Raw genomic sequence first — 24073 nt, 5'->3', positions numbered from 1 at the left:
AACATCAATGGTGCGTTCGTAAATTCACTTTGGCTGGCTTTTTAGGGTGTGTTCATAAATCCAGTCTGGAGTGCCAGAGGGTGTGTTCGTAAATTCAGACCGTTGTCAGATTGTCCGTTCGTAAATTCAGCGCGTTTCGCTCTCGGAGCGTTCAGAGCGCACACTATGCTCTGGCGGAGGAGTAGGGTTGATCAGAGCGTTCTGACCTCACAACGGCAGTCAAGCGTCCAAGCTAACTGGCTAAAGTTGTCTAGCTTGCTAGCTAGCTACTTCCAGAGACAAATGAGAGAACACCTCACTCTAACCATTTTACTCGCCATAGCAGAGCAGGTTTTTTTCATGTTATCTAGAGCGTTTGTGACTAACTGTGCTGCTGGCAACAATTTCATTGTTTTTTTGCCAACGTCTACTGACACCGGTCATATTCAATGGGTGTTGCGCGTTCGTAAATTGATCAGTAATTCGGCGCTCTGGCACACTCAAACGCGAGTGCTCTGAAATTGGAGTAGATCGCCAGAGTGAATTTACGAACGCACCCGAGCGTGCTCTGAAATCTGAGTAGATTGCCACAGTGAATATACAAACGCACCCCTACTCCGATTTCAGCGCACTCTAGTCTGAGTGTACCAGAGCGCAGAATAACTAGCTAATGAATGTATGAACGCACAACACCTGTTGAATATTACAGGTATCAGGAAACGTCGGCAAAAAAACGTTATTAAATTGTTGCCAGCAGCATAGTTACAGTAACCAACTCTCTAGATAACCTGAAAACAGCCTAACCTGCTCTGCTAGGGCGAGTGAAACGGTCAGAGTGAGTAGCTAGCAAGCTAGCCAACTATAGCCAGTTAGCTGGGTGCTTGACTGACGTTGTGAGGTCAGAACGCTCGGATCAACCACACTCCTCGGCCAGAGAGTCCTGTGTGCACTCTGAATGAATGGACAATCTGACAAAGCTCTACATTTACGAACGCACAGAGCGCACTCTGGCACTCCAGAGTGAATTTACGAACCACCCCAAGTTGATTGCGAGGAAGTGGCAGGTAGGCTACGTGATAGAATAACGTGATAACGTGTGCAAATATTTTGAGCTGCTAATCGTGGATATAGGCCCTTTTCACGATGACGTCATCTAACTTCCGCCTTTCCGCGTAGCAGGTTAACTTCACTTCCGTTCGCCCGTAACCTGAGACTTCTCAACGAAAATACAACTGTTGACCACTAACTAGCAAGCTAGCTACTTGAAGAAATTCCAAAAGGTACGTTTAAGTTAAATTAGTAAAGTTAAGAGTAATAATGTTTACGTATATGCAATGGTTTGTAACTTGCTAACGTTATTGTTAATTCATAATTGTTCACTGCCTTAGTTACTTAAAAGTGGGCTAACGTTAGCTAACAACAACTTAGTACCAGATACCGATAACGTTAAAAGGTAGCGTTACATTGCTGCCTGGCTGTAATGTAACAAGTTTACTTAGCTAGCTATCTAACCCTTTGTTAGGCAGTTAGTTTATTCATGAATGTATAGTAACTCACCTATTCAAATACTGTTGTGCATGATAGCTAGATAAATATTGATTCCTGGTCAAAGCTGAATGTTAATTTAGCTGTTTCTTTTCTCCCGGTGTCTGTATCGCAACAGTATCCCATCCAACACCGAAGCATGGCACAATCTTCGAGAAGATGCTATTGCAGTGTACCATTTTGTTCAAACAGAAATTCCCGTATCTGAGTTTTCACGGTTTCCCTGTCTTATCGAAAATTTGAACATTTTGAGTTATCACAGAATCTTTCCCAGTCTTTATTGCCGTCAACAACCCACATCGGTTTGTAAGAATTTCGTTGTGTATTAAGTTTAATGATACAAAATCAGAGCTCAGACTGAGAAACAAACTGATCCACAGTGGAACTTTGTGGAATCATTCTTATTAAATCTGCAACCGCAGCAAAACACAACAAAAAGAAAACTTATCTATCTTAACCTATCTTATCATAATGTTAGAGAACTGTTTATCTGAGAAACCTGAAGCCGATGAGCCTCCTCATTTTTCTTCATGGACCTGTAACATCGCCCTCTCACTGTCACCTCACCGTTAACTACACTTGAGACTGTTTCAATACAGTGATTGGGAGAAAGGGCGCAGCATTAGCCATTAATACATTACTGACTCTTATCTTACGGTCGATACAAACAGCAGTAATATTAAAAAGAGGCTGCAAAACAGAAACTCGTCAGCTCATAACCTTCGCTAGCATAGGGCTAATTTAAGCTAAATAAAGATAAACACGTACCTTCATAATCAAACAGGTAACCTTCAACGAAGAACTTGTAGCCTTTATCAAGCTTCGATCTTGAAGTAAGGGACCACTTGTCAGCAAGTCGTTCTACGTCGTTAAGTCGTATTGGTGGCAGATGTGAAAGGGACTGGGTGAACTCCATAATGATGTGCTACTAGCTAAGCGTTCCTAAGCGACACCGGATGTAAACATAACCTGCATCGCGGCAGAACGGAAGTTGTCTGACGTCACGTGAAAAGGGCCTATTGCGTTTACTTTATAAAAACGTATCTGTTTAATACTGTGTACTCATGCATTGACTCACTAGCCTATGTGATCATTGTTCAAGGTGCATTTTTCCTGCTGTTGTAGTAAAAAAAAGTATTTGGCGCATAGTTGAGAGAAAGTTCAACTTATTTTCTTACAAGTGGTGGTCATTTTTGTCATTTAGCAGACGCTCTTATCCAGAGCGACTTACAGTTAGTGCATACATTTTCATACTGGTCCCCCGTGGGAATCGAACCCACAACCCTGGCGTTGCAAGCTGAGCTACACGGGACTACGACAGTGGTCATGACAGCTCTTATGTCATGTTTATGCCATTGTTGGGCTATTTCCATGTCATAATGAGGTGTTATTGTTACCCCTTTGACTTTGCTCTTGTCTCCAATTGAAGAAAAGGTGTGTGTAGCCTACTGTGTGTACTATTTTCAGAGACATTTAAAGGGAAATACAATAAACAGACATTTTAGTGTTATGCTTCAACAGCTCACGTATCCATGGCTACCCGGATGGAGCAACTCGCCCAGCCCAAACCCAACCTGCTCCGATTCCCCGACCGGTACTGCCACACACACACACACACACACACACACATACACACACACACACACACACATACACACACACACACACACACAGAGACTGATCATCTGCTTATTTTCCTTCCAGCCGGTCAGTCTACTGGCTAGATGAACTCCCACCTGAAAGAAATTGCTCCACCACCACATTTGGTAAGATCAAATCAAATTGTATTTGTCACATACACGTGTTTAGCAGATGTTATAGCGGGTGTAGTGAAATGCTTGTGCTTCTAGCGCCGACAGTGCAGTAATATCTAACAAGTAATATCTAACAATTACCCCACTCTCTTTCTGTTCCTATCCCTTTTTCAGTCTCCCGGCCCCTGTCTCTCTTTCTGTCTCTTTGATGTTTGTGTTGTGGATAATTGACTTTATAATGACCTTTTTAATATTATTGTTTTTGTTGTAGAGTTGACGCCCCGCTGGTCCCAGCTGTGTAGCAGGAAGCTGCTTAATGCTGGGTTTGAACAGAGCAGGTAAGACTTCATATTGTATCATAATTATTTATGTTAATGATGTGTATAATGCATGATGTCTATGATGACTCTTGATGACTCTCCTCTCCTCCCGCTCCAGATCATCTCCCCAATGGGAGGTCAGTGTAGCAGCTCTGAGGGCCTGTCCATCCAATAGAGTGTGTTCTCTGGCTTTACCCCGCCTCCCAACAGCAGGCTGGGAACCTGACCGCCCCCTGCTGGCCTCAGTGAGTACCACACACACACCTCAATTTATAACCCACTCTATCTCGGTCTATAATAATAATAATATGCCATTTAGCAGACGCTTTTATCCAAAGCCACTTACAGTCATGCATGCATACATTTTTTTGTGTATGGGTGGTCCCGGGGATCAAACCCACTACCTTGGCGTTACAAGCGCCGTGCTCTACCAGCTGAGCTACAGAGGACCACTATCTATCTATCTATCTATCTATCTATCTCTTGTTTCCTCTCTTTGTGTGTCTCTCTCTCGCTCTATATATCTCTAGTTGAGCAGAGCAGTGCAGACTGCAGTAGCCAGTCCTAGGGTCTGCCAGTTGGCCCGTCCCAAGCGGAGGCAGGGTCTCTATTCGCCCCATTTGTCCAAGACCTCACTGGCACCCCCCCACCCAGCTGCAACCTCCTCCCGACTACAGCTCCTCGCAAGTAAGACACTTAGAATACCTCGTATTTACCTCACACAGTAACGTTTAATAACGGCCACCTAACAACATTGCAAAGTACATGTAGTGTTCATTTTTTGCCTGAAAATTGTTGGTACTCTATCTACCTCTGTCTCGCACACACACTCTCTCTCTCCATTACTCTCTCTGTCTCCTTCCTCCTCCCCACCCCACCTCCCCTCTCCCAGTCCCTAAGTCTGACCACCCCCAGTACGCCCAGGACCGTCCAGTCAGCTGGCCAGTGCCGGGGCCGGTGAGGAAGGCAGTAGCCAGTGAGAGGGTGCATGTCCTTTCACGTCCCAACCAGCGGAAGGCGCTGTTCCAAGGCTACAACCCGTACACTGTTACCCTAGCTGCACGCTCCGCTAGCGCCTCGCCGCGCCTACAGGTGAGCTGTGTTTCTCTCATTTACTAATTTATTAAAATAATTTAATTTAAATGTCATTAGTTTGTCTGTTTGTTTGTTACAGGAGCTTTGTCTGCCCCTGCCGCGGAAATGCAAGGGCAAATAGACAAATGCATCTCATCTCACACCTCTACAGTACCTCCGGCCGCCTCTTCTTCAGATACTATATCTCCTATACAGCATGTCTATGTCCCTGATCACCACTGCTCCATAATAAAGACAATCCATGATATCAGTGAGACATGTTGCTGGGTCTTTATCTGGTCCAATGGGACCACTGGCTTTAGAAGGTGGATTGTTTACTCCTGCAACGTTCAACAGCGTGCTGTTCATTCAACTGAACTGAAGTGATTTTCTGTCACCAAAGGGGAGTTGTCCTGGGCCTAGAACATTACAACGCACATTACAAACATGAAGCGAAAACCACCTGAATGTAAAAGTGTACCTTATCTTTTAGTGTGTAATTGTAGTAGGTGACAGATGTAGGAAACCTGCAAAAAGCATGTCATATCCTTAATGAATATTCCCTCTCCTGTTAACCCTCTACTGCACATAGTTGCCCTCAGGCAACAGAAAACCATTTTCTCCCTTACACCCTCCCATGTGAATTGTTTTAAATTCTTACAATGTGTGATGACATGTCTGTAAACAATCCAATGAGGTGCAGAAGTTGGTATGACATATCAATTGGGGCAGGGAACTTCTTTCAGGAAGCAGAACAAAAAATGCATTTGACTACATGGTGTGAGCAAAGGGTAAGATACATTTAATTATTTTGCATGTTTAAAGCTGCAATATGTAACTTTTGTAACTCAACAAAATTCACATAGAAATATGAGTTACAGATCTGTCATTCATGTTGAAAGCAAGTCTAAGAAGTGGTAGATCTGTTCTATGTGCATTATTTCTATGCTTCCCGTTTTTAAGTTGAGTTTAGGCTACTTTTCAATGCAATATCATACTCAATGAAAGATATGTAATTTGATGTAAAATGATGGCCTTGGTCAATGTTTTTGCCAACATAACCACTGACATGTACAGGCAATGGACACAGGGACATTCTATGGGCGAAAGGAGCATAATGGAGCAGTAGGATCATACCCTCTGATAGTGAGGACAGTCAGCTTGAGGACAGTGACAGCGAAGAAGAATGTACCCCAGAATCAGGTTGGAAAAGCAGTGAAATACTAGGTTATGCCCAACATGTATTTTCTTATGAAAAGAGTGCTTGTTTCTACTATATTTCACTTAACAAATGTTCTGTATCTGATTTTCCTTGGTGTTTTAGCCTACCCTAATGGCACAGCGTTGCCCTGAGGCAACAAAAACAATTATGGGTGTGGGGGGTAAAAGTCATTTAATTTATTTATAATTATTGATATATTATCAGAAAGCCTAAATCTTCCATGATCCATCTCAATTATCTTGCAACTTATTTCTTCTTTTTTTCTGGATGTTGCTGCAACACGGCTTTATCTCTTCATCCTCTGACTCCTCCCTGTTGCCCGATTCACTTTTCATTTCACAATAGCGCTGACGTCAGATCTGGGGAGTGGAGAGTGAGAGAATGTAAACGCACACACACCTTCACTAGGAAAAAGTAGCCCATTCTCAATTTTCCACAAAGGAAACGATTTCATTTTTTTGTTATCTCTGCTTGCGTGTGGACAATGCGCTACCCACACATTTCCGTGCGTTGACAGCGCTGGACACTCAGTGTGTGTGGTGTAGACTGCAGTCGCGTCTTTCCCCGACTCACCTATAGAGCGTAGGCCTAAACAGGTAGGCCAGGTAGGCTACGGGAACGAAATCCGGAAGAACAAGCAAATCTCTTTGTTCACACTATTTTTATCTTACCTCTGCAACTAAACTTCTCCCAATAACGTTTATGCAATTTTGATCATTCTTCTTCTGAGAAAGTAGAAGAGTGAAGATGACGGAACTACCAGTTCACAAGAAAAATATGCTGATTCTAGTTGATGTTCTCTGTGTGGTTGTCGGTAAGTGCCCTATTTCTCTCTCTCTAATAACATGGCTGATATAACATTATTTGTTGTATTACCGAAGGACACCACGCTCTCTCCGCCGTCTACATGCCCAACGCAATAGGGTAGCACTAGCCACCGATAAATCAATCAAATAGTTGTTTATTGGGTAAATACTGGATAAGACTGAGAAGGTGGGGGACTTTGTAAACAATGTTTAGGCAAGCGACACACACAAGCCACAGGGCAAAGCCCAACATGCAGGACACTTTCCAGTAAGAAGAACAGGTGTTCTGTGTTACACACAGACACACACACAGAAAGACACACACACACACACACACACACACACACACTGCAATAGTATTGTAATAGGAATAGAGAGTCAGCATTGCTCGTGTTATATCTTGTTTCATTGATTCTTTCGTTGTCTGTCAGCACATTACAGGTGTTCACAGTGCCTGGTGGAGTGGTGTAACATTGATCTTTATTGATTCAAATAGATTGTAGGCTAAAGTCATCAGTCAGCATGGGATACTAACACAACATGCATAGTCACAATTACTATGATTGTAAGTTTACTATTTCACAGTTAAAATACATTTATGATGACCATTTAAAAATAAGCTGTAATGGCTCGTGTGTGTGCGCGCGCGTTTGTAACGGAATACCTGTTATTTTGACTGGCCTTCCATGGAAAGTGTCCTGTTTGTTGGGCTTTGCCCTGTGGCATCCAGTGTGGTTGCTGTGTGTAGAGCCGGGGTTTGCATGTTGGGACTTGCACTGGACTCTCAAGTCTACAGGATCTGTAGTTTAGAATAGATATTTGGGTGGACAGTCTCCTTCCCTCTCTCCATCTCCCACTCCATCCACCTCTTTCCCTCTCCATCCCTTTCTTTCTTCCCCCAATCCCCCACTCTTTGTCTTCCTGCCACAATCCTTTGCTATCTTTATTTTCAAAATTTTATTTTTTTATTTAAGCTTTATTTAACTCTTTATCCCGTGGTATTTAGTGAGTGAGAGAGTAGGGTTGTTTAACAGTTAAGCAAGCTGGTCCTTGTTAACAAATCAAATCAAATCAAATGTATTGATCACATACACATGGTTAGCAGATGTTATTGCGAGTGTAACGAAATGCTTGAGCTTCTAGTTCCGACAGTGCAGTAATATCTAGCAAGTAATATCTAACAGTTCCACAACCAAAAACCTAATACACACAATCTAAGTAAAGGAATGGAATAAGAATATACAGTGAGGGAAAAAAGTATTTGATCCCCTGCTGATTTTGTACGTTTGCCCACTGACAAAGACATGATCAGTCTATAATTTTAATGGTAGGTTTATTTGAACAGTGAGAGACAGAATAACAAAACAAAAATCCAGAAAAATGCATGTCAAAAATGTTATCAATTGATTTGCATTTTAATGAGGGAAATAAGTATTTGATCCCTCTGCAAAACATGACTTAGTACTTGGTGGCAAAACCCTTGTTGGCAATCACAGAGGTCAGACGTTTCTTGTAGTTGGCCACCAGGTTTGCACACATCTCAGGAGGGATTTTGTCCCACTCCTCTTTGCAGATCTTCTCCAAGTCATTAAGGTTTCGAGGCTGACGTTTGGCAACTCGATCCTTCAGCTCCCTCCACAGATTTTCTATGGGATTAAGGTCTGGAGACTGGTTAGGCCACTCCAGGACCTTAATGGGCTTCTTCTTGAGCCACTCCTTTGTTGCCTTGGCCGTGTGTTTTGGGTCATTGTCATGCTGGAATACCCATCCACGACCCATTTTCAATGCCCTGGCTGAGGGATGGTGGTTCTCACCCAAGATTTGACGATACATGGCCCCGTCCATTGTCCCTTTGATGCGGTGAAGTTGTCCTGTCCCCTTAGCAGAAAAACACCCCCAAAGCATAATGTTTCCACCTCCATGTTTGACGGTGGGGATGGTGTTCTTGGGGTTATAGGCAGCATTCCTCCTCCTCCAAACACGGCGAGTTGAGTTGATGCCAAAGAGCTCCATTTTGGTCTCATCTGACCACAACACTTTCACCCAGTTCTCCTCTGAATCATTCAGATGTTCATTGGCAAACTTCAGATGGGCCTGTATATGTGCTTTCTTGAGCAGGGGGACCTTGCGGGCGCTGCAGGATTTCAGTCCTTCACGGCGTAGTGTGTTACCAATTGTTTTCTTGGTGACTATGGTCCCAGCTGCCTTGAGATCATTGACAAGATCCTCCCGTGTAGTTCTGGGATGATTCCTCACCGTTCTCATGATCATTGCAACTCCACAAGGTGAGATCTTGCATGGAGCCCCAGGCCAAGGGAGATTGACAGTCCTTTTGTGTTTCTTCCAATTGCGAATAATCGCACCAACTGTTGTCACCTTCTCACCAAGCTGCTTGGCGATGGTCTTATGCCCATTCCAGCCTTGTGTAGGTCTACAATCTTGTCCCTGACATCCTTGGAGAGCTCTTTGGTCTTGGCCATGGTGGAGAGTTTGGAATCTGATTGATTGATTGCTTCTGTGGACAGGTGTCTTTTATACAGGTAACAAGCTAAGATTAGGAGCACTCCCTTTAAGAGTGTGCTCCTAATCTCAGCTCGTTACCTGTATAAAAGACACCTGGGAGCCAGAAATCTTTCTGATTGAGAGGGGGTCAAATACTTATTTGACCCCCTTTATAACATTTTTTACATGTGTTTTTCTGGATTATTTTGTTGTTATTCTGTCTCTCACTGTTCAAATAAACCTACCATTAAAATTATAGACTGATCATTTCTTTGTCAGTGGGCAAACGTACAAAATCAGCAGGGGATCAAATACTTTTTTCCCTCACTGTACACTTCTAAAAAAAATAAAGGGAACACTTAAACAACACAATGTAACTCCAAGTCAATCACACTTCTGTGAAATGAAACTGTCCACTTACGAAGCTACACTGATTGACAATACATTTCACATGCTGTTGTGCAAATGGAATAGACAACAGGTGGAAATTATAGGCAATTAGCAAGACACCCCCAATAAAGGACTGGTTTTGCAGGTGGTGACCACAGACCACTTCTCAGTTCCTATGCTTCCTGGCTGATGTTTTGGTCACTTTTGAATGCTGGCGGTGCTTTCACTCTAGTGGTAGCATGAGACGGAGTCTACAACCCACACAAGTGGCTCAGGTAGTGCAGCTCATCCAGGATGGCACATCAATGCGAGCTGTGGCAAGAAGGTTTGCTGTGTCTGTCAGCGTAGTGTCCAGAGCATGGAGGCACTACCAGGAGAAAGGCCAGTACTTCAGGAGGTGTGGAGGAGGCCGTAGGAGGGCAACAACCCAGCAGCAGGACTGCTACCTCCGCCTTTGTGCAAGGAGGAGCAGGAGGAGCACAGCCAGAGCCCTGGAAAATGACCTCCATCAGGCCACAAATGTGCATGTGTCTGCTCAAACGGTCAGAAACAGACTCCATGAGGGCCCGACGTCCACAGGTGGGGGTTGTGCTTACAGCCCAACCCCGTGCAGGACGTTTGGCATTTGCCAGAGAACACCAAGATTGGCATATTCGCCACTGGCGCCCTGTGCTCTTCACAGATGAAAGCAGGTTCACACTGAGCACATGTGACAGACGTGACAGAGTCTGGAGACGCCGTGGAGAACGTTCTGCTGCCTGCAACATCCTCCAGCATGACCGGTTTGGCGGTGGGTCAGTCATGGTGTGGGGTGGCATTTCTTTGGGGGGCCGCACAGCCCTCCATGTGCTCGCCAGAGGTAGCCTGACTGCCATTAGGTACCGAGATGAGATCCTCAGACCACTTGTGAGACCATATGCTGGTGCAGTTGGCCCTGGGTTCCTCCTAATGGAAGACAATGCTAGACCTCATGTGGCTGGAGTGTGTCAGCAGTTCCTGCAAGAGGAAGGCATTGATGCTATGGACTGGCCCGCCCGTTCCCCAGACCGGAATCCAATTGAGCACATCTGGGACATCATGTCTCGCTCCATCCACCAACGCCACGTTGCACCACAGACTGTCCAGGAGTTGGCGGATGCTTTAGTCCAGGTCTGGGAGGAGATCCCTCAGGAGACCATCCGCCACCTCATCAGGAGCATGCCCAGGCGTTGTAGGGAGGTCATACAGGCACGTGGAGGCCATACACACTACTGAGCCTCATTTTGACTTGTTTTAAGGACATTACATCAAAGTTGGATCAGCCTGTAGTGTGGTTTTCCACTTTAATTTTGAGGGTGACTCCAAATCCAGACCTCCATGGGTTGATAAATTTGATTTCCATTGATAATTTTTGTGATTTTGTTGACAGCACATTCAACTATGTAAAGAAAAAAGTATTTAATAAGATTATTTCATTCATTCAGATCTAGGATGTGTTATTTTAGTGTTCCCTTTATTTTTTTGAGCAGTGTATAAATATATGGATGAGCAATGTCCTCAGAGTGGCATATGCTAAGATGCAATAGATAGTATAGAATACAGTATATACATATGAGATGGGTAATGTAAGATATGTAAACATTAATAAGATAGTATAGAATACAGTATATACATATGAGATGGGTAATGCAAGATATGTAGACATTATTAAGATAGTATAGAATACAGTATATACATATGAGATGGGTAATCCAAGATATGTAAACATTATTAAGATAGTATAGAATACAGTATATACATATGAGATGGGTAATGCAAGACGACATCACCTTGTGGCATAACCATGTTTGTTGACACTGAGGGCTGTGTCTGGGCTGGGGTCTGACGACAGTAAAATCACTCCCTCTCTTTTCCTCTTTCATTATTTCCTCCCTCAATCTCTCCATCTTATTTTCCTTTCATCTCGTCTGCCTCCCCCCTCTCTCTCTCTCTCTCTCTCTGTAGTGGTCTAAGGGGTAGCAGTAATCAGTCTACAATTAGTGATAAGAAAACTATTGGGATTTTTTTATTCCCAGTTCAGATAAGAGTAAGACAGGGTTGTGTGTGTTTTATTTAGTGTGTGTGTGCATACATGTGTGTTTTGTTAGTGTGTGTTTGAAGGGCATAGCCCAGCTTCCTCACTGTGTAATTAATATGGTAGGAATGTGCTGAGTCCACAAACTGGAGCAGATCTGACAAAGCTTTTCCTCTCTCATGTTTTCTTTCCCTCTCCTCCCTCTCTTACTCACTGTCTCTCGATCCACTTTCTTTCTCTCTCTCTGTTTTACTATTTTCTCCTCTCCTTTGCCCCTTGTCCTTTGCCTTGTTATCACTGCAGACAGACACTTTACACACACACACACACGCACACACAGAGGCACATTGAGTTCTTTCTGCAACAGTCTTTCAACAAAAATACCAACCAAATGCCACCCAAACCAAGCAATCATCCCTTCTGCTGATATGTGCATAACAACAGGGCCTGACATATCCATCCTTCATTTGGACCTTTTAGATCGTTCAATATTGACTGATGATTGTGTGAATGGGTCAGATTGCTGATGTAAGACCTGTACACACACTCTGGAAGAATGTGATTGGAAGACAATGATCATGTTCATTCTAAGGGTCATTCTAAGGAATCTAAATTAAGGAAGTTTCACATTGTGTCAATGTTTTTCACTTTCTTCCCGGAACTTTGCTGTGATGGGGGTCACAGTCCTTTAAAGACCTTGGGTCATCAAACTTTCTCTGGAAGTGAAATATGAGACCTAAAACAGCTGCCGTTGCTCTGTCTGAGTTATTACTGTTATTTATGTGACTTGGGGTTAAGAAGAGCATCAGCATCAAACTATAGACTGATACCAACTTGTTGTTAGTTTGTTATTTATCTGTTTGATTTTCTGGGTTTTGCTGACAACTAGAGTTACAGAAGATACTCTCCTGCTGTTTTACTGACACACACACACACACACACCATCTCTCTGACAACTATTTGTGTGTGTGTGTGTGTGTGTGTGTGTGTGTGTGTGTGTGTGTGTGAGAGAGCGAGGGAAGCGGGGGGGTGTAGACTTTTCCTGTGTGGAAAATAACCAGGATTCTGACAGTACAGCGGGATTACTACAGCCATAGAGTACTGATCCTCTTCCTGATCTGTCTCCCTATTGGAATCTCTCTATTGTCTAGATTTAATCAAGCGGTGTGTGTGTGTGTGTGTGTGTGTGTGTGTGTGTGTGTGTGTGTGTGTGAGTGTGTGTGTTGTAGCTGTTGGATGTGACTAGTAGGACAGTAGGGTTGTGTACGTTTTTTGGCTTCTAGTCTGGAGAATAACAGGAACACTTCTTAGGTTCCTCCTTCCTGTGAGGACAGAGGTCAGGAGGAAGTTGATCATGTGTCATATCTCACTAGACATTCCTCCATGTTTGTTTTCTCAGGGAGGAATCTGGAAGTTTCTATCTAGCCAGATGAGATTGTGAAAGAGTGAAACAATGTTATCCCCTCTTCTTTCTCTCTGAACGCGCTGTCCATTCTGTTACTGAAGACATACTCCCTAGGCCAAGATCACTGTGTGGGGCAGGTGGTTAAAGAAGACAGACTATGGACTCTCCTTCCTGTGTCTTCTACTGGACACACAAACGCACAGCCCTCTGAGTCTGTGCAACATCGTTGTTCTTCCTACATCGCTGAGGAAGGTAGAGATGTGTGCTACAAACTAACCTCTTCAGAAGATACCGAAGAGAATACTTGAATCAGTTTTCCTTTGGGTTCATTAAAACGTCTCCAGTACCATTGGATCCCAGGTACAGGTCGTCACCAGTTCTGTTACAATATATGCCATTCAACAGGGTTGAATTGTTCAAAATCAGTTCCAGATTTACTGAATCAATTGTTACGACATTGTCTTAATAGTGTTGGCGTTTTAATCTTGCATCTATTTGTTCACACACTCCCCTTTCTCCTCCCTTGTTTTATCAAAGCCAGCTCAGCCCACTCTCTGGAGAGAGGAACAATCTTGGTTCAACCCAACCCTTGGCTACAATAACACTGGAGCAACAACCTTACTGGAATAAAACTGGAGATTACAAAAATTATATGTTTGTGTGTGTTTATTTCTCTGGCACTGCAGCGGAGTGCCACCCACCCATACACACACATGCACACTCACACCTCACCCTCACCACTATTCTCCAGAGAGCTGTCTTATCTAACTGTTATCCTAGCACCCTACAAAGTCGACATGACCTCAAAGTAAATACCAGTTAGTACACTTCAAAGTGGCTGAGTGCACGCTTGACCTAGCGGAATTAAGGTTGACCAAATAGTCATGCTGTTCATAAGCCGCTGATGAGTGACAGTGTGAGCAGGGCCGGCGCCAGAACGAATCAGTTGGATGGGCATTTGATTTCTATAGGCGGGCCCGTTTTTTTCACGGGACCTCCTGTGTGCACGCACTTGCACAAAGGTTGTTAATGGTTGTTATTAAAAAAAAAAAAAGTGAACCTTTATTTAACTAGGCAAGTCAGTTAAGAACAAATTATTATTTACAATGGTGGCCTATTATGATAAAGACAGCTTGTGAGTTTCAAGTTTGGGGAAGCTTACAAGTAATACAATTTCTACCTATCTGCGTGCCAGTTATGATTTTTATACTGTATTTGCATTTTCGTGGAACAGTTTCATTTCAATAATAACGTTTTTCGTTTCTCAAAACTATTGTCACATGGTTCATCATTAAAAATCGTAATAAAAATCTAAAAGTTAAAATTAAACTAATGCAAGAGCGCCAGCCTTTGCCATATGGACACATTGATAGGCTACAACGTGATCCATTGGAAGAAATGAGCGCATGGAACTCAGAGATAGCCTATAGGCCAATGCAGCAAGTAGGCCAATAACTTCCATCATCAACTAAGTAAAATACATAGGCCTAAAGCCGACAAAATAAAAACAGTAGAACATATCCTGATGAAAATTCTGGTTATTTCAATTGCATGAATCTCTACTCTGCCTGCCTTTCTATCAGTCTTGATTTGAGCTATGGCTAGTGAAGTGCAACATTGTATCAACTCAGCAGGTTGGTGTGCTCAGGCGTGGGCGCTCCCTAAATTATGGTTATGAAATAAATAAAAACTTGTTTCTCACAAGTGTAGCAGGTTGAACTCTGCAAACAACGTTTCCACTCTGAGAATGAGAATGGTAAATTACTAATACTGTGGCTTGCGAAAGTATTCACCCCCCTTGGCATTTTCCCTATTTTGTTGCCTTACAACCTGGAATTAAAATTGATTTTGGAGGGGTTTGTATCATTTGATTTACACAACATGCCTACCACTTTGAAGATGCGAAATATTTTTAATCGTGAAACAAACAAGAAATAAGACAAAAAAACAGAACTTGAGCGTGCAAACTATTCACCCCCCCAGAGTCAATACTTTGTAGAGACACCTTTTGCAGCAATTACAGCTGCAAGTCTCTTGGGGTATGTCTCTATAAGCTTGGCACATCTAGCCACTGGGATTTTTGCCCATTCTTCAAGGCAAAACTGCTCCAGCTCCTTCAAGTTGGATGGGTTCCGCAGGTGTACAGCAATCTTTAAGTCATACCACATATTCTCAATTGGATTGAGGTCTGGGCTTTGACTAGGCCATTCCAAGACATTTAAATGTTTCCCCTTAAACCACTCAAGTGTTGCTTTAGAAGTGTGCTTAGGGTCATTGTCCTGCTGGAAGGTGAACCTCCGACCCAGTCTCAAATCTCCTGAAGAATGAAACAGGTTTCCCTCAAGAATTTCCCTGTATTTAGCACCATCCATCATTCCTTCAATTCTGACCAGTTTCCCAGTCCCTGCCGATGAAAAATATCAACACAGCATGATGCTGCCACCACCATGCTTCACTGTGGGGATGGTGTTCTCGGGGTGATGAGAGGTGTTGGGTTTGCGCCAGACATAGCATTTTCCTTGATGGCCAAAAAGATCAATTTTAGTCTCATCTGACCAGAGTACCTTCTTCCATATGTTTGGGGAGTCTCTCACATGCCTTTTGGTGAACACCAAATGTGTTTGCTTATTTTTTTCTTCAAGCAATGGCTTTTTTCTGGCCACTCTTCCATAAAGCCCAGCTCTGTGGAGTGTACGGCTTAAAGTGGTCCTATGGACAGATACTCCAATCTCTGCTGTGGAGCTTTGCAGCTCCTTCAGGGTTATCTTTGTCTCTTTGTTGCCTCTCTGATTAATGCCCTCCTTGCCTGGTCCGTGAGTTTTGGTGGGCTGCCCTCTCTTGGCAGGTTTGTTGTGGTGCCATATTCTTTCCATTTTTTAATAATGGATTTAATGGCGCTCCGTGGGATGTTCAAAGTTTCTGATATTTTTTTATAACCCAACCTTGATCTGTACTTCTCCGCAACTTTGTCCCTGACCTGTTTGGAGAGCTCCTTGGTCTTCATGGTGCTGCTTGCTTGGTGGTGCCCCTTTTTAGTGGTGTTGCAAACTCTGGGGCCTTTCAGAACAGGTGTGTATATATACTGAGATCATGTGACACTTAGATTGCACACATGTGGACTTTATTTAACTAATTATGTGACTTCTGAAGTTAATTGGTTACACTATCTTATTTAGGGGCTTCATAGCAAAGGGGGTGAATACATATGCATGCACCATTTTTCTGTTATTTATTTTTTAGAATTCTTTGAAACAAGTACTTTTTTTCATTTCACTTCACCAATTTGGACTATTTTGTGTATGTCCATTACATGAAATCCAAATAAAAATCCATTTAAATTACAGGTTGTAATGCAACAAAATAGGAAAAACGCCAAGGGGGATGAATACTTTTGCAAGGCACTGTACATGCATTAACAGAAATGTATGTAACCAAATGACGGGGATTAATGGTAAATTTACTAGTCCTACTGGTTACAAATTGTAATGGGGAATTTATCAAAATAAACAAAGGGCAAACAAATGAAACAATGAATGTGCAAGAACTGGTGGGAGACAGAGGAGCACATTCTGGAGAGCTGAGTGCATGCATTCTGGAGAGAGATGCCCATATCTCCCCAACACACCCCTCCCCTTCTTCTTGTCTCAACATTTTAAATTATACTCAAAACACATTATAGATGCTTTTCGCTAAGCCTATTGCCACATGCGCTGCCCAGATTGATGGCTTCCCAAATAGCCTATACACTTCTGATTTGAAACATTCCACATTTTGTTTTTAAAACAAGTTAATGATCCTCTATGGCTAAGTCAAGCTCTCTGGTAAAGTATTTTGAATGATTTTATTTCCTTTCTAATTCGCAACTGGCTGAAACCAGAGATCTGTATATAATGACGAGATGCTCATGTCTCCGCCCTAACAATGTGAGTTGTTGTCCCAAAGGCGGGAATGCAGGCGACAAGCTTAGGTCCGCATACAGTGCATTCGGAAAGTATTCAGACACCTTCCCTTTTTCCAAATTTTTTTAGGTTACAGCCTTATTCTAAAATTGATTAAATTAATGTTGTTCCTCATCAATCTACACACAGTACCCCATAATGACAAAGCGAAAACAGGTTTTTAGAAATTTTAGCAAATGTATTAAAAATAGAAAACAGAAATAACGTATTTACATTCAGTGAGGGAAAAAAGTATTTGATCCCCTGCTGATTTTGTACATTTGCCCACTGACAAAGAAATGATCAGTCTATAATTTTAATGGTAGGTTTATTTGAACAGTGAGAGACAGAATAACAACCAAAAAATCCAGAAAAACGCATGTAAAAAATGTTATAAATTGATTTCATTTTAATGAGGGAAATAAGTATTTGACCCCCTCTCAATCAGAACGATTTCTGGCTCCCAGGTGTCTTTTATACAGAACGAGCTGAGATTAGGAGCACACTCTTAAAGGGAGTGCTCATAATCTCAGCTTGTTACCTGTATAAGACACCTGTCCACAGAAGCAATCAATCAATCAGATTCCAAACTCTCCACCATGGCCAAGACCAAAGAGCTCTCCAAGGATGTCAGGGACAAGATTGTAGACCTACACAAGGCTAAAATTTCAAAAAGCCTGTATGCTTCGTCATTATGGGGTATTGTGTGTAGATTGATGAAGAAAAAAACTACAATTTAATCAATTTTAGAATAAGGCTCTAATGTAACAAAGTGGAAAAAGTCAAGGGGTCTGAATACTTTCCGAATGCACTTTATTATAACCATAGAAACACAGCCATGCAATTTCCATATACAAACATTGGCAGTAAAATGGCATTACTGAAAAGCTCAGTGACTTTCAATGTGGCACTGTCATAGGATGCCACCTTTCCAACGAGTCAGTTCGTCAAATATCTGCCCTGCTAGAGCTGCCCTGGTCAACTGTAAGTGCTGTTATTGTGAAGTGGAAACGTCTAGGAGCAACAACGGCTCAGCCGCGAAGTGGTAGGCCATACAAGCACACAGAATGGGACCGCAGAGTGCTGAAGCGCGTAAACAATTGTCTGTCCTCGGTTGCAACACTCACTACCGAGTTCCAAACTGCCTCTGGAAGCAACGTCAGCACAAGAACTGTTCGTCGGGAGCTTCCTGAAATGGGTTTCCATGGCCGAGCAGCCGCACACAAGCCTAAGATCACCATGCGCAATGCCTAGCGTCAGCTGGAGTGGTGTAAAGCTCGCCGCCATTAGACTCTGGAGCAGTGGAAATGCATTCTCTGGAGTGATGAATCACACTTCACCATCTGGCAGTCCGACGGACTAATCTGGGTTTGGCGGATGCCAGGAGAACGCTACCTGCCCCAATGCATAGTTCCAACTGTAAAGTTTATTGGAGGAGGAATTAATGGTCTGGGGCTGTTTTTCATGGTTCGGTCTAGGCCCCTTAGTTCCAGTGAAGGGAAATCAATGACATTCTAGAAATTCTGTGCTTACAACATTGTGGCAACAGTTTGAAGAAGGCCCTTTCCTATTTCAGCATGACAATGCCCCCGTGCACAAAGCGAGGTCCATACAGAAATGGTTTGTTGAGATCGGTGTGGAAGAAAGTTGGTGGAGGATTATTTCTCCAAATCAGTAAATTGAAATCAATTCATTAGGCTCTAATCTATGGATTTCACATGACTGGGCAGTGGATCAGCCATGGGTGGGCCTGGAAGGGCATAGGCCCACCCACTTGGGAGCCAGGCCCACCCACTGAGGAGTATTTCTGTCTGTAATAAAGCCCTTTTGTGGGGAAAAACTCATTCTGATTGGGTGGGGCTGGCTCCCCAGTTGGTGGGCCTATATCCTCCCAGGCCCACCCATGGCTGCTCCCCTGCCCAGTCATGTGAAATCCATAGATTAGGGCCTAATGAATTGATTTCAATTTACTGATTTGGAGAAATACTCCTCCACCAACTTTCAAGTGACTGATTTCCTTCAATGAACTGTAACTCAGTAAAATCTTTGAAATTGTTGCATGTTGGGTTTATATTTTTGTTCAGTATATGACTGGTGGAAGTTCAGTTTGCATCAGGGGAGCATGTTGTCTAGTGACAGGGTTCATGAAAACAGGAAAAGGATTTTAAAGTTTACAGAGTTCCTGGCATCAGGGTGTCTAAAACCTTTGTCCTGTCAGATTTAAGAGAGAGAGAGAGAGTGTGTGTGTGTGTGTACACCATTGTATTGTCAGTTAAGAGACAGACTATAAAACTATCTTGGTGCCAGTCTCTCTGCTCTGGTCTGTGAGTCACTGAACTATGGGGAGAGAGCGAGGGAGTGAAAGAAAGAGAGAGAGAGCGAGGTTAAAGGAAAAGTCCAAGGTCTCTTCCGTGAGAGATCAGTTTAAGGGAATTTCTCATGATAACTTTGTGCATAAATAAATACACAATGAATGTCCCATTCTCTGTGTGTGCATGCATGCGCGTGTGTGTGTCACGTCCGGTAGTCAGCTCCCATGCCCTTGTCAGCAGAGCTCAGTGGGGAAAGTTTAAGGCTGTTATGCCTAACAGCGTATCTATGGTGATGGATGTGTTTGTGTGGGAGTGTGTGTGTGTGTGCATGAGCATCAGAGCGCACACAGAGATGATCTAAACCCAGATGCCTAACGTTGCAATACTTCCAGGAACGCTTTCGCCAAGCAGACTCAACAGACCAGACAGGGGTTTGGGAAGTCAATGGGAGAAGTGAAAAATGCTTCCTTAGCTGTTAATTTTCTCTAAATCTAAAGGCACAACCTAGATGTCTTAAATAGCTGAACGTGTTATTACTCCAACCTTGTGTGAAAGTGATTTTGATTTGACGGCCTGCAAATGCGCAGTTCGGATCGAGACGACCGTTAGACCCGATGACGTTTCTGAGCTTAGCTAGCCAATGTTGCCATGACATCGCCTACAAGCGTGATTGGGGATTTCTATTGGAGAAGCAGTTTCTAGGCATCGTCATACGATACAATCTTTGGAGCGCGTGTGTGTGGTGATAGCTAGCAGCTAGCAGCTTCCTCTCCAGGGGACAGAGGTCACTGATATACTGCTGACCAATAAGTGCCTAGATGTGCCTTCACAGTTCCTGTCCAGCTGATAGATTTAAACATGTCTGTCAGAGCCTGTTGAGCCAGTTTCTTAAACCTCAACCTCACCTAGGCCTATACAGAGACAAGTTCAGCACCATGTTGATACCGTCTCCCTTGACCCACTCTGACACCCCTCCTCTCTCTGCCTCTCCTTGCCCCTTCCTATCTCTCTCCCTCCTTCCCAGCGGCCCTTCCGTCAGCGGTCTTGACGTTGATGTTCAGTCCGTACCAGAGGGGTATCTACTGTGATGACGAGAGCATCAGATATCCTTACAGAAGAGACACCATCTCTCACAGGGCAATGGCTGCAGTCACCATCACCTCCTCCATGGTCATAGTAAGTTTGATGAACAACTCGATGGTTATGTACAAAATGGCACACTATGCTATGAGTTTGCCTCTCTCTCTCTCTCCATAGATAACTACAGGAGAAGCGTACCTGGTGTACTCCAAGCGTCTCCACTCCAACTCTAACTTTAACCAGTACATGTCAGCTCTCTACAAGGTCAGTTGGAACACAGGCCATAGTTTTGGGCCGACAATATGTGGTCTTAGCTTGGATTGGCTAGCTGCCTCTTCCCAATTTCATTGGTTTGGGAAAGTGGTTAAATTGGCCTGTGCTGTGCCTCTACTAGGTGGTGGGGACCTTCCTGTTTGGAGCAGCTGTGAGCCAATCACTGACTGACCTGGCCAAGTTCACCATAGGCAGGCCACGCCCTAACTTCCTGTCTGTGTGTAATCCCACTGTGTGTTCTGGGTACATGCTGCAACTCAACTGTACTGGCAACCCTCGAAACGTCACAGAGTCCAGGTCTGTCCGTCTTTCTGTCCGTCTTTCTTTCTTCTCTTGCTATGTCATACAATGTCAACGTGAGTTTATGTCCTCTATGTTCCAGATTGTCGTTTTACTCCGGACACTCTGCCTTTGGGATGTACAGCATGCTGTTTCTAGCGGTGAGTGTTTTTTTATATTTGTGTGAGTTTCATACACACACACACACACACACACACACACGTGAGATGACGATTCATGTCTGTGTATATGTCCTGTGTGTATAGTTGTATGTGCAAGCCCGTATGCAGGGGAAGTGGACTCGTCTGGTCAGACCCACAGTGCAGTTCTCCCTCGTGGCGTTTGCGGTGTATGTTGGATACACACGGGTTAGCGACTACAAACACCACTGGAGCGACGTACTGGTGGGACTGCTGCAGGGAACTCTCATCGCTGTGCTCAACGTGAGTGTGTGTGTAGGGGGTTGTAGGAGGTGTGTGTGTATAGGGGGTTGTAGGAGGTGTGTGTGTATAGGGGGTTGTAGGAGGTGTGTGTGTATAGGGGGTTGTAGGAGGTGTGTGTGTGTAGGGGGTTGTAGGAGGTGTGTGTGTGTAGGGGGTTGTAGGAGGTGTGTGTGTATAGGGGGTTGTAGGAGGTGTGTGTGTATAGGGGGTTGTAGGAGGTGTGTGTGTATAGGGGGTTGTAGGAGGTGTGTGTGTATAGGGGGTTGTAGGAGGTGTGTGTGTGTAGGGGGTTGTAGGAGGTGTGTGTGTGTCTGTGTGTTTGTACACGTCTGACTACTAGTGCTGAGCAATTAACCGAAATGTCTGTAATTTTTCGGTTTTTGAACAACTAATTGACTGATGTCGGTTCAATTATTTGAATTCCATTTCGTTTTTTTTTCTTCTGTTAGCTCAATGCACACATTGCGCAGTTTCTCTAGAGATAAATCAGATCAAGCCGAACTGTGCGATGTAGTAGGGAGTTGTAGTTTCCAGAAAATACATGATCTAAGTGATTGATAGTTGGTATTAAGCAGTCATAAAAGTATGCCTTATTTACTTTGAAGAACTACTAAAATAGGGATTTTGTCAGACAGCATAGGCAGCAGCTCTATAGAGATGAGATGATGACTTGGAATGAAATAATAAAGTCATCAAATAAAACAAATGTAATATACACAACATCTGAGATTTTATTAAAGTAATGTGAATAAATTGTGGTTAATAAGTGATGAGCAGTAATGGGCAGTCACTACCATCATGGGACTTTTATTAATTGTTTTAATCTGTGTTACAGCATTCAACCCACAATGCATAGTGCATTTAATGTTTTAAAAAACAATAGTGACCGAAATCGAAAACATAATTATTTTTTAATAATCGAACTGACCTCAAAAAGCAGTAATCGCTCAGCACTACTGACTATAAACTATCCTTTTCTCTCAGGTTTGCTACGTCTCTGATTTTTTTAAGCTCCGCCCCCCTCCTCGCTGCCTACGACCAGAGACAGCTGAAGACGAAGACCTAGAGGCCAAACCTGGCCTGAACACAGACACACAACTACACAACTACAGCCTGAACAGAGACACACAACACAACAACCACTACAACTACACCACTACCACAGCCTGAACACAGACACACAACTACACAACAACCACTACACAACTCTACACAACAATCACGGCAACCATGGGGCAGTGGCGTAGACAGAAATTCGGTGGGTGGGCCTTTAAAAAAAAATATTATAATGTTTTGTTGTTGTTGGGGAAAGGAGCTAACTTCCTGTACTTTTGCCATGGGGCAAAGAGAGAAATGTGCAGTATTATAGCTAATCTCATGCTATTCTACAAATTTTGCCGTGAGACTGAAAGAAAATGTTGCTGTTTTGAAAGCTAATTTCATGCAAGTTTGCCATGGGGCAGAGGAAAATGTGCAGTTTAATAGCTTGCTATGAATTGGTGGTGTTTACACGTTTAGGTAAAAAGACAGATAATTAGAGCCCGACCGATATTTTATTTTTGGGTCCGATACCAATTTTAGGGAGGTAGAAGTCACAGATATTGTTTTTTAGAGGTTGAATGAAAAACAAATTATTATTTTTTTCACAAACTGTGCTTCAAAGGATTAACAGGTACTCTAAATGATGATTTCTTAACTAAATATTAGAATTAACATTATTTAAGAACATTGTATTTGGTTTACAGGATATCCACCAAAAATCAATTATATTCTCTATAAATATGACAGTGAATACAAAACTTGTTTAGTTGACCTTCTTAGGTCAAAATGTCTATCTATGGCAGTGGATAAGAAGTATGAAAAAGTGTTTGTGCTAAACCACCGTAAGGGTGAGTAGATTTAATACAGTGTTTACAACAGTCAAAGGTCATGTAAACAAACACTTTATGGCAACCTTGCAATGAGAGTACGTTATGACAAGCACAAGCTAGCTGTTCATTACGACAATGTTTTCTTACAGAAACCATATGTACATTACACTGTTATTCAATACAAAATGTATTGGCTATAAATTTCAACTGCAAATGGCATGCGCTGATGACTGAAAATGTTTATACAGGCAAATTCTTGCTGCACTGGTTTTTGTCACATTCTAGTTTAGCGAGCTAGCTAACATTAGCTACTTATCTCATAATGAATGCAAGCACATGGCCTGAATGATAGACCTGCGCCACCTGTCTTGCTTTTTGAAGATTGCATATTTTGGAAAACTAACTAAATTAGCCCACTAGCTAACATAATAGGCCCTGACAGTATCAGTGTTCTTTTTGTATCAAGGACAAGTGTTTGCTTTGGCGCCAGTCCAGTGTTGGCACATACATAGCACAGATTGCTAGCTAAGCTAACTACCTTGCTGGCTAGCTAGCCAGCTAACGTTAACGAAGTGAGAATGTGATGAGGACAGGGCTGCTTGCTTGGTGAAGTGTACTTTTGATTATTTACTTATGCTGGCTGTGGCAAGCTACTCACCGTCAAACCACCATGCCTACTGTCTCTCACATTGTGGCCTAGGGCTGAATGATGTTTAATGAGATGCTGGTAGAGTGCCCTCTTCAGGCAACCATTGAAAATGGAGCAGACGTATTTGTTTATTCTATGTATATAATATTGGCGCTTTATCTGTGGAATAAAGGCCGCT

The 24073-nt window shown here is 43.1% G+C and overlaps 2 protein-coding genes across 3 annotated transcripts; both read left to right on the top strand.

Annotated features, from left to right (window-relative positions):
• Nucleotides 1-3035: 3035 nt before the first annotated feature.
• On the top strand, nt 3036-4947 carry spmap2 (sperm microtubule associated protein 2). Its single transcript, XM_084200593.1, has 7 exons — nt 3036-3118; nt 3229-3290; nt 3550-3616; nt 3717-3843; nt 4129-4285; nt 4491-4690; nt 4773-4947. Exons 1-7 carry the CDS (start codon nt 3057-3059, stop codon nt 4812-4814), a joined length of 717 nt encoding a protein of 238 aa, XP_084056719.1. The 5' UTR covers nt 3036-3056; the 3' UTR covers nt 4815-4947.
• A 1302-nt stretch (nt 4948-6249) lies between these two features.
• LOC311126598 (phospholipid phosphatase 2-like) lies at nt 6250-24073 on the top strand. 2 transcript variants are annotated; one of them, XM_084200592.1, is made up of 8 exons: nt 6410-6490; nt 6629-6708; nt 20325-20476; nt 20558-20644; nt 20775-20950; nt 21036-21093; nt 21199-21375; nt 22360-24073. In XM_084200592.1, exons 2-8 carry the CDS (start codon nt 6642-6644, stop codon nt 22543-22545), a joined length of 903 nt encoding a protein of 300 aa, XP_084056718.1. In that variant the 5' UTR covers nt 6410-6490; nt 6629-6641; the 3' UTR covers nt 22546-24073. The 2 variants fall into 2 exon arrangements, with proteins under 2 accessions (XP_084056717.1, XP_084056718.1); XM_084200591.1 differs by having other exon boundaries at nt 6250-6708.

This window comes from Coregonus lavaretus (assembly GCF_964263955.1).
Source record: "Coregonus lavaretus genome assembly, contig: HAP1_SCAFFOLD_575, whole genome shotgun sequence".
NCBI lineage: Eukaryota > Metazoa > Chordata > Actinopteri > Salmoniformes > Salmonidae > Coregonus > Coregonus lavaretus.
The sequence above is the reverse complement of the archived record's forward strand: the minus strand, read 5'-3'. Positions and strand labels throughout refer to the sequence as shown.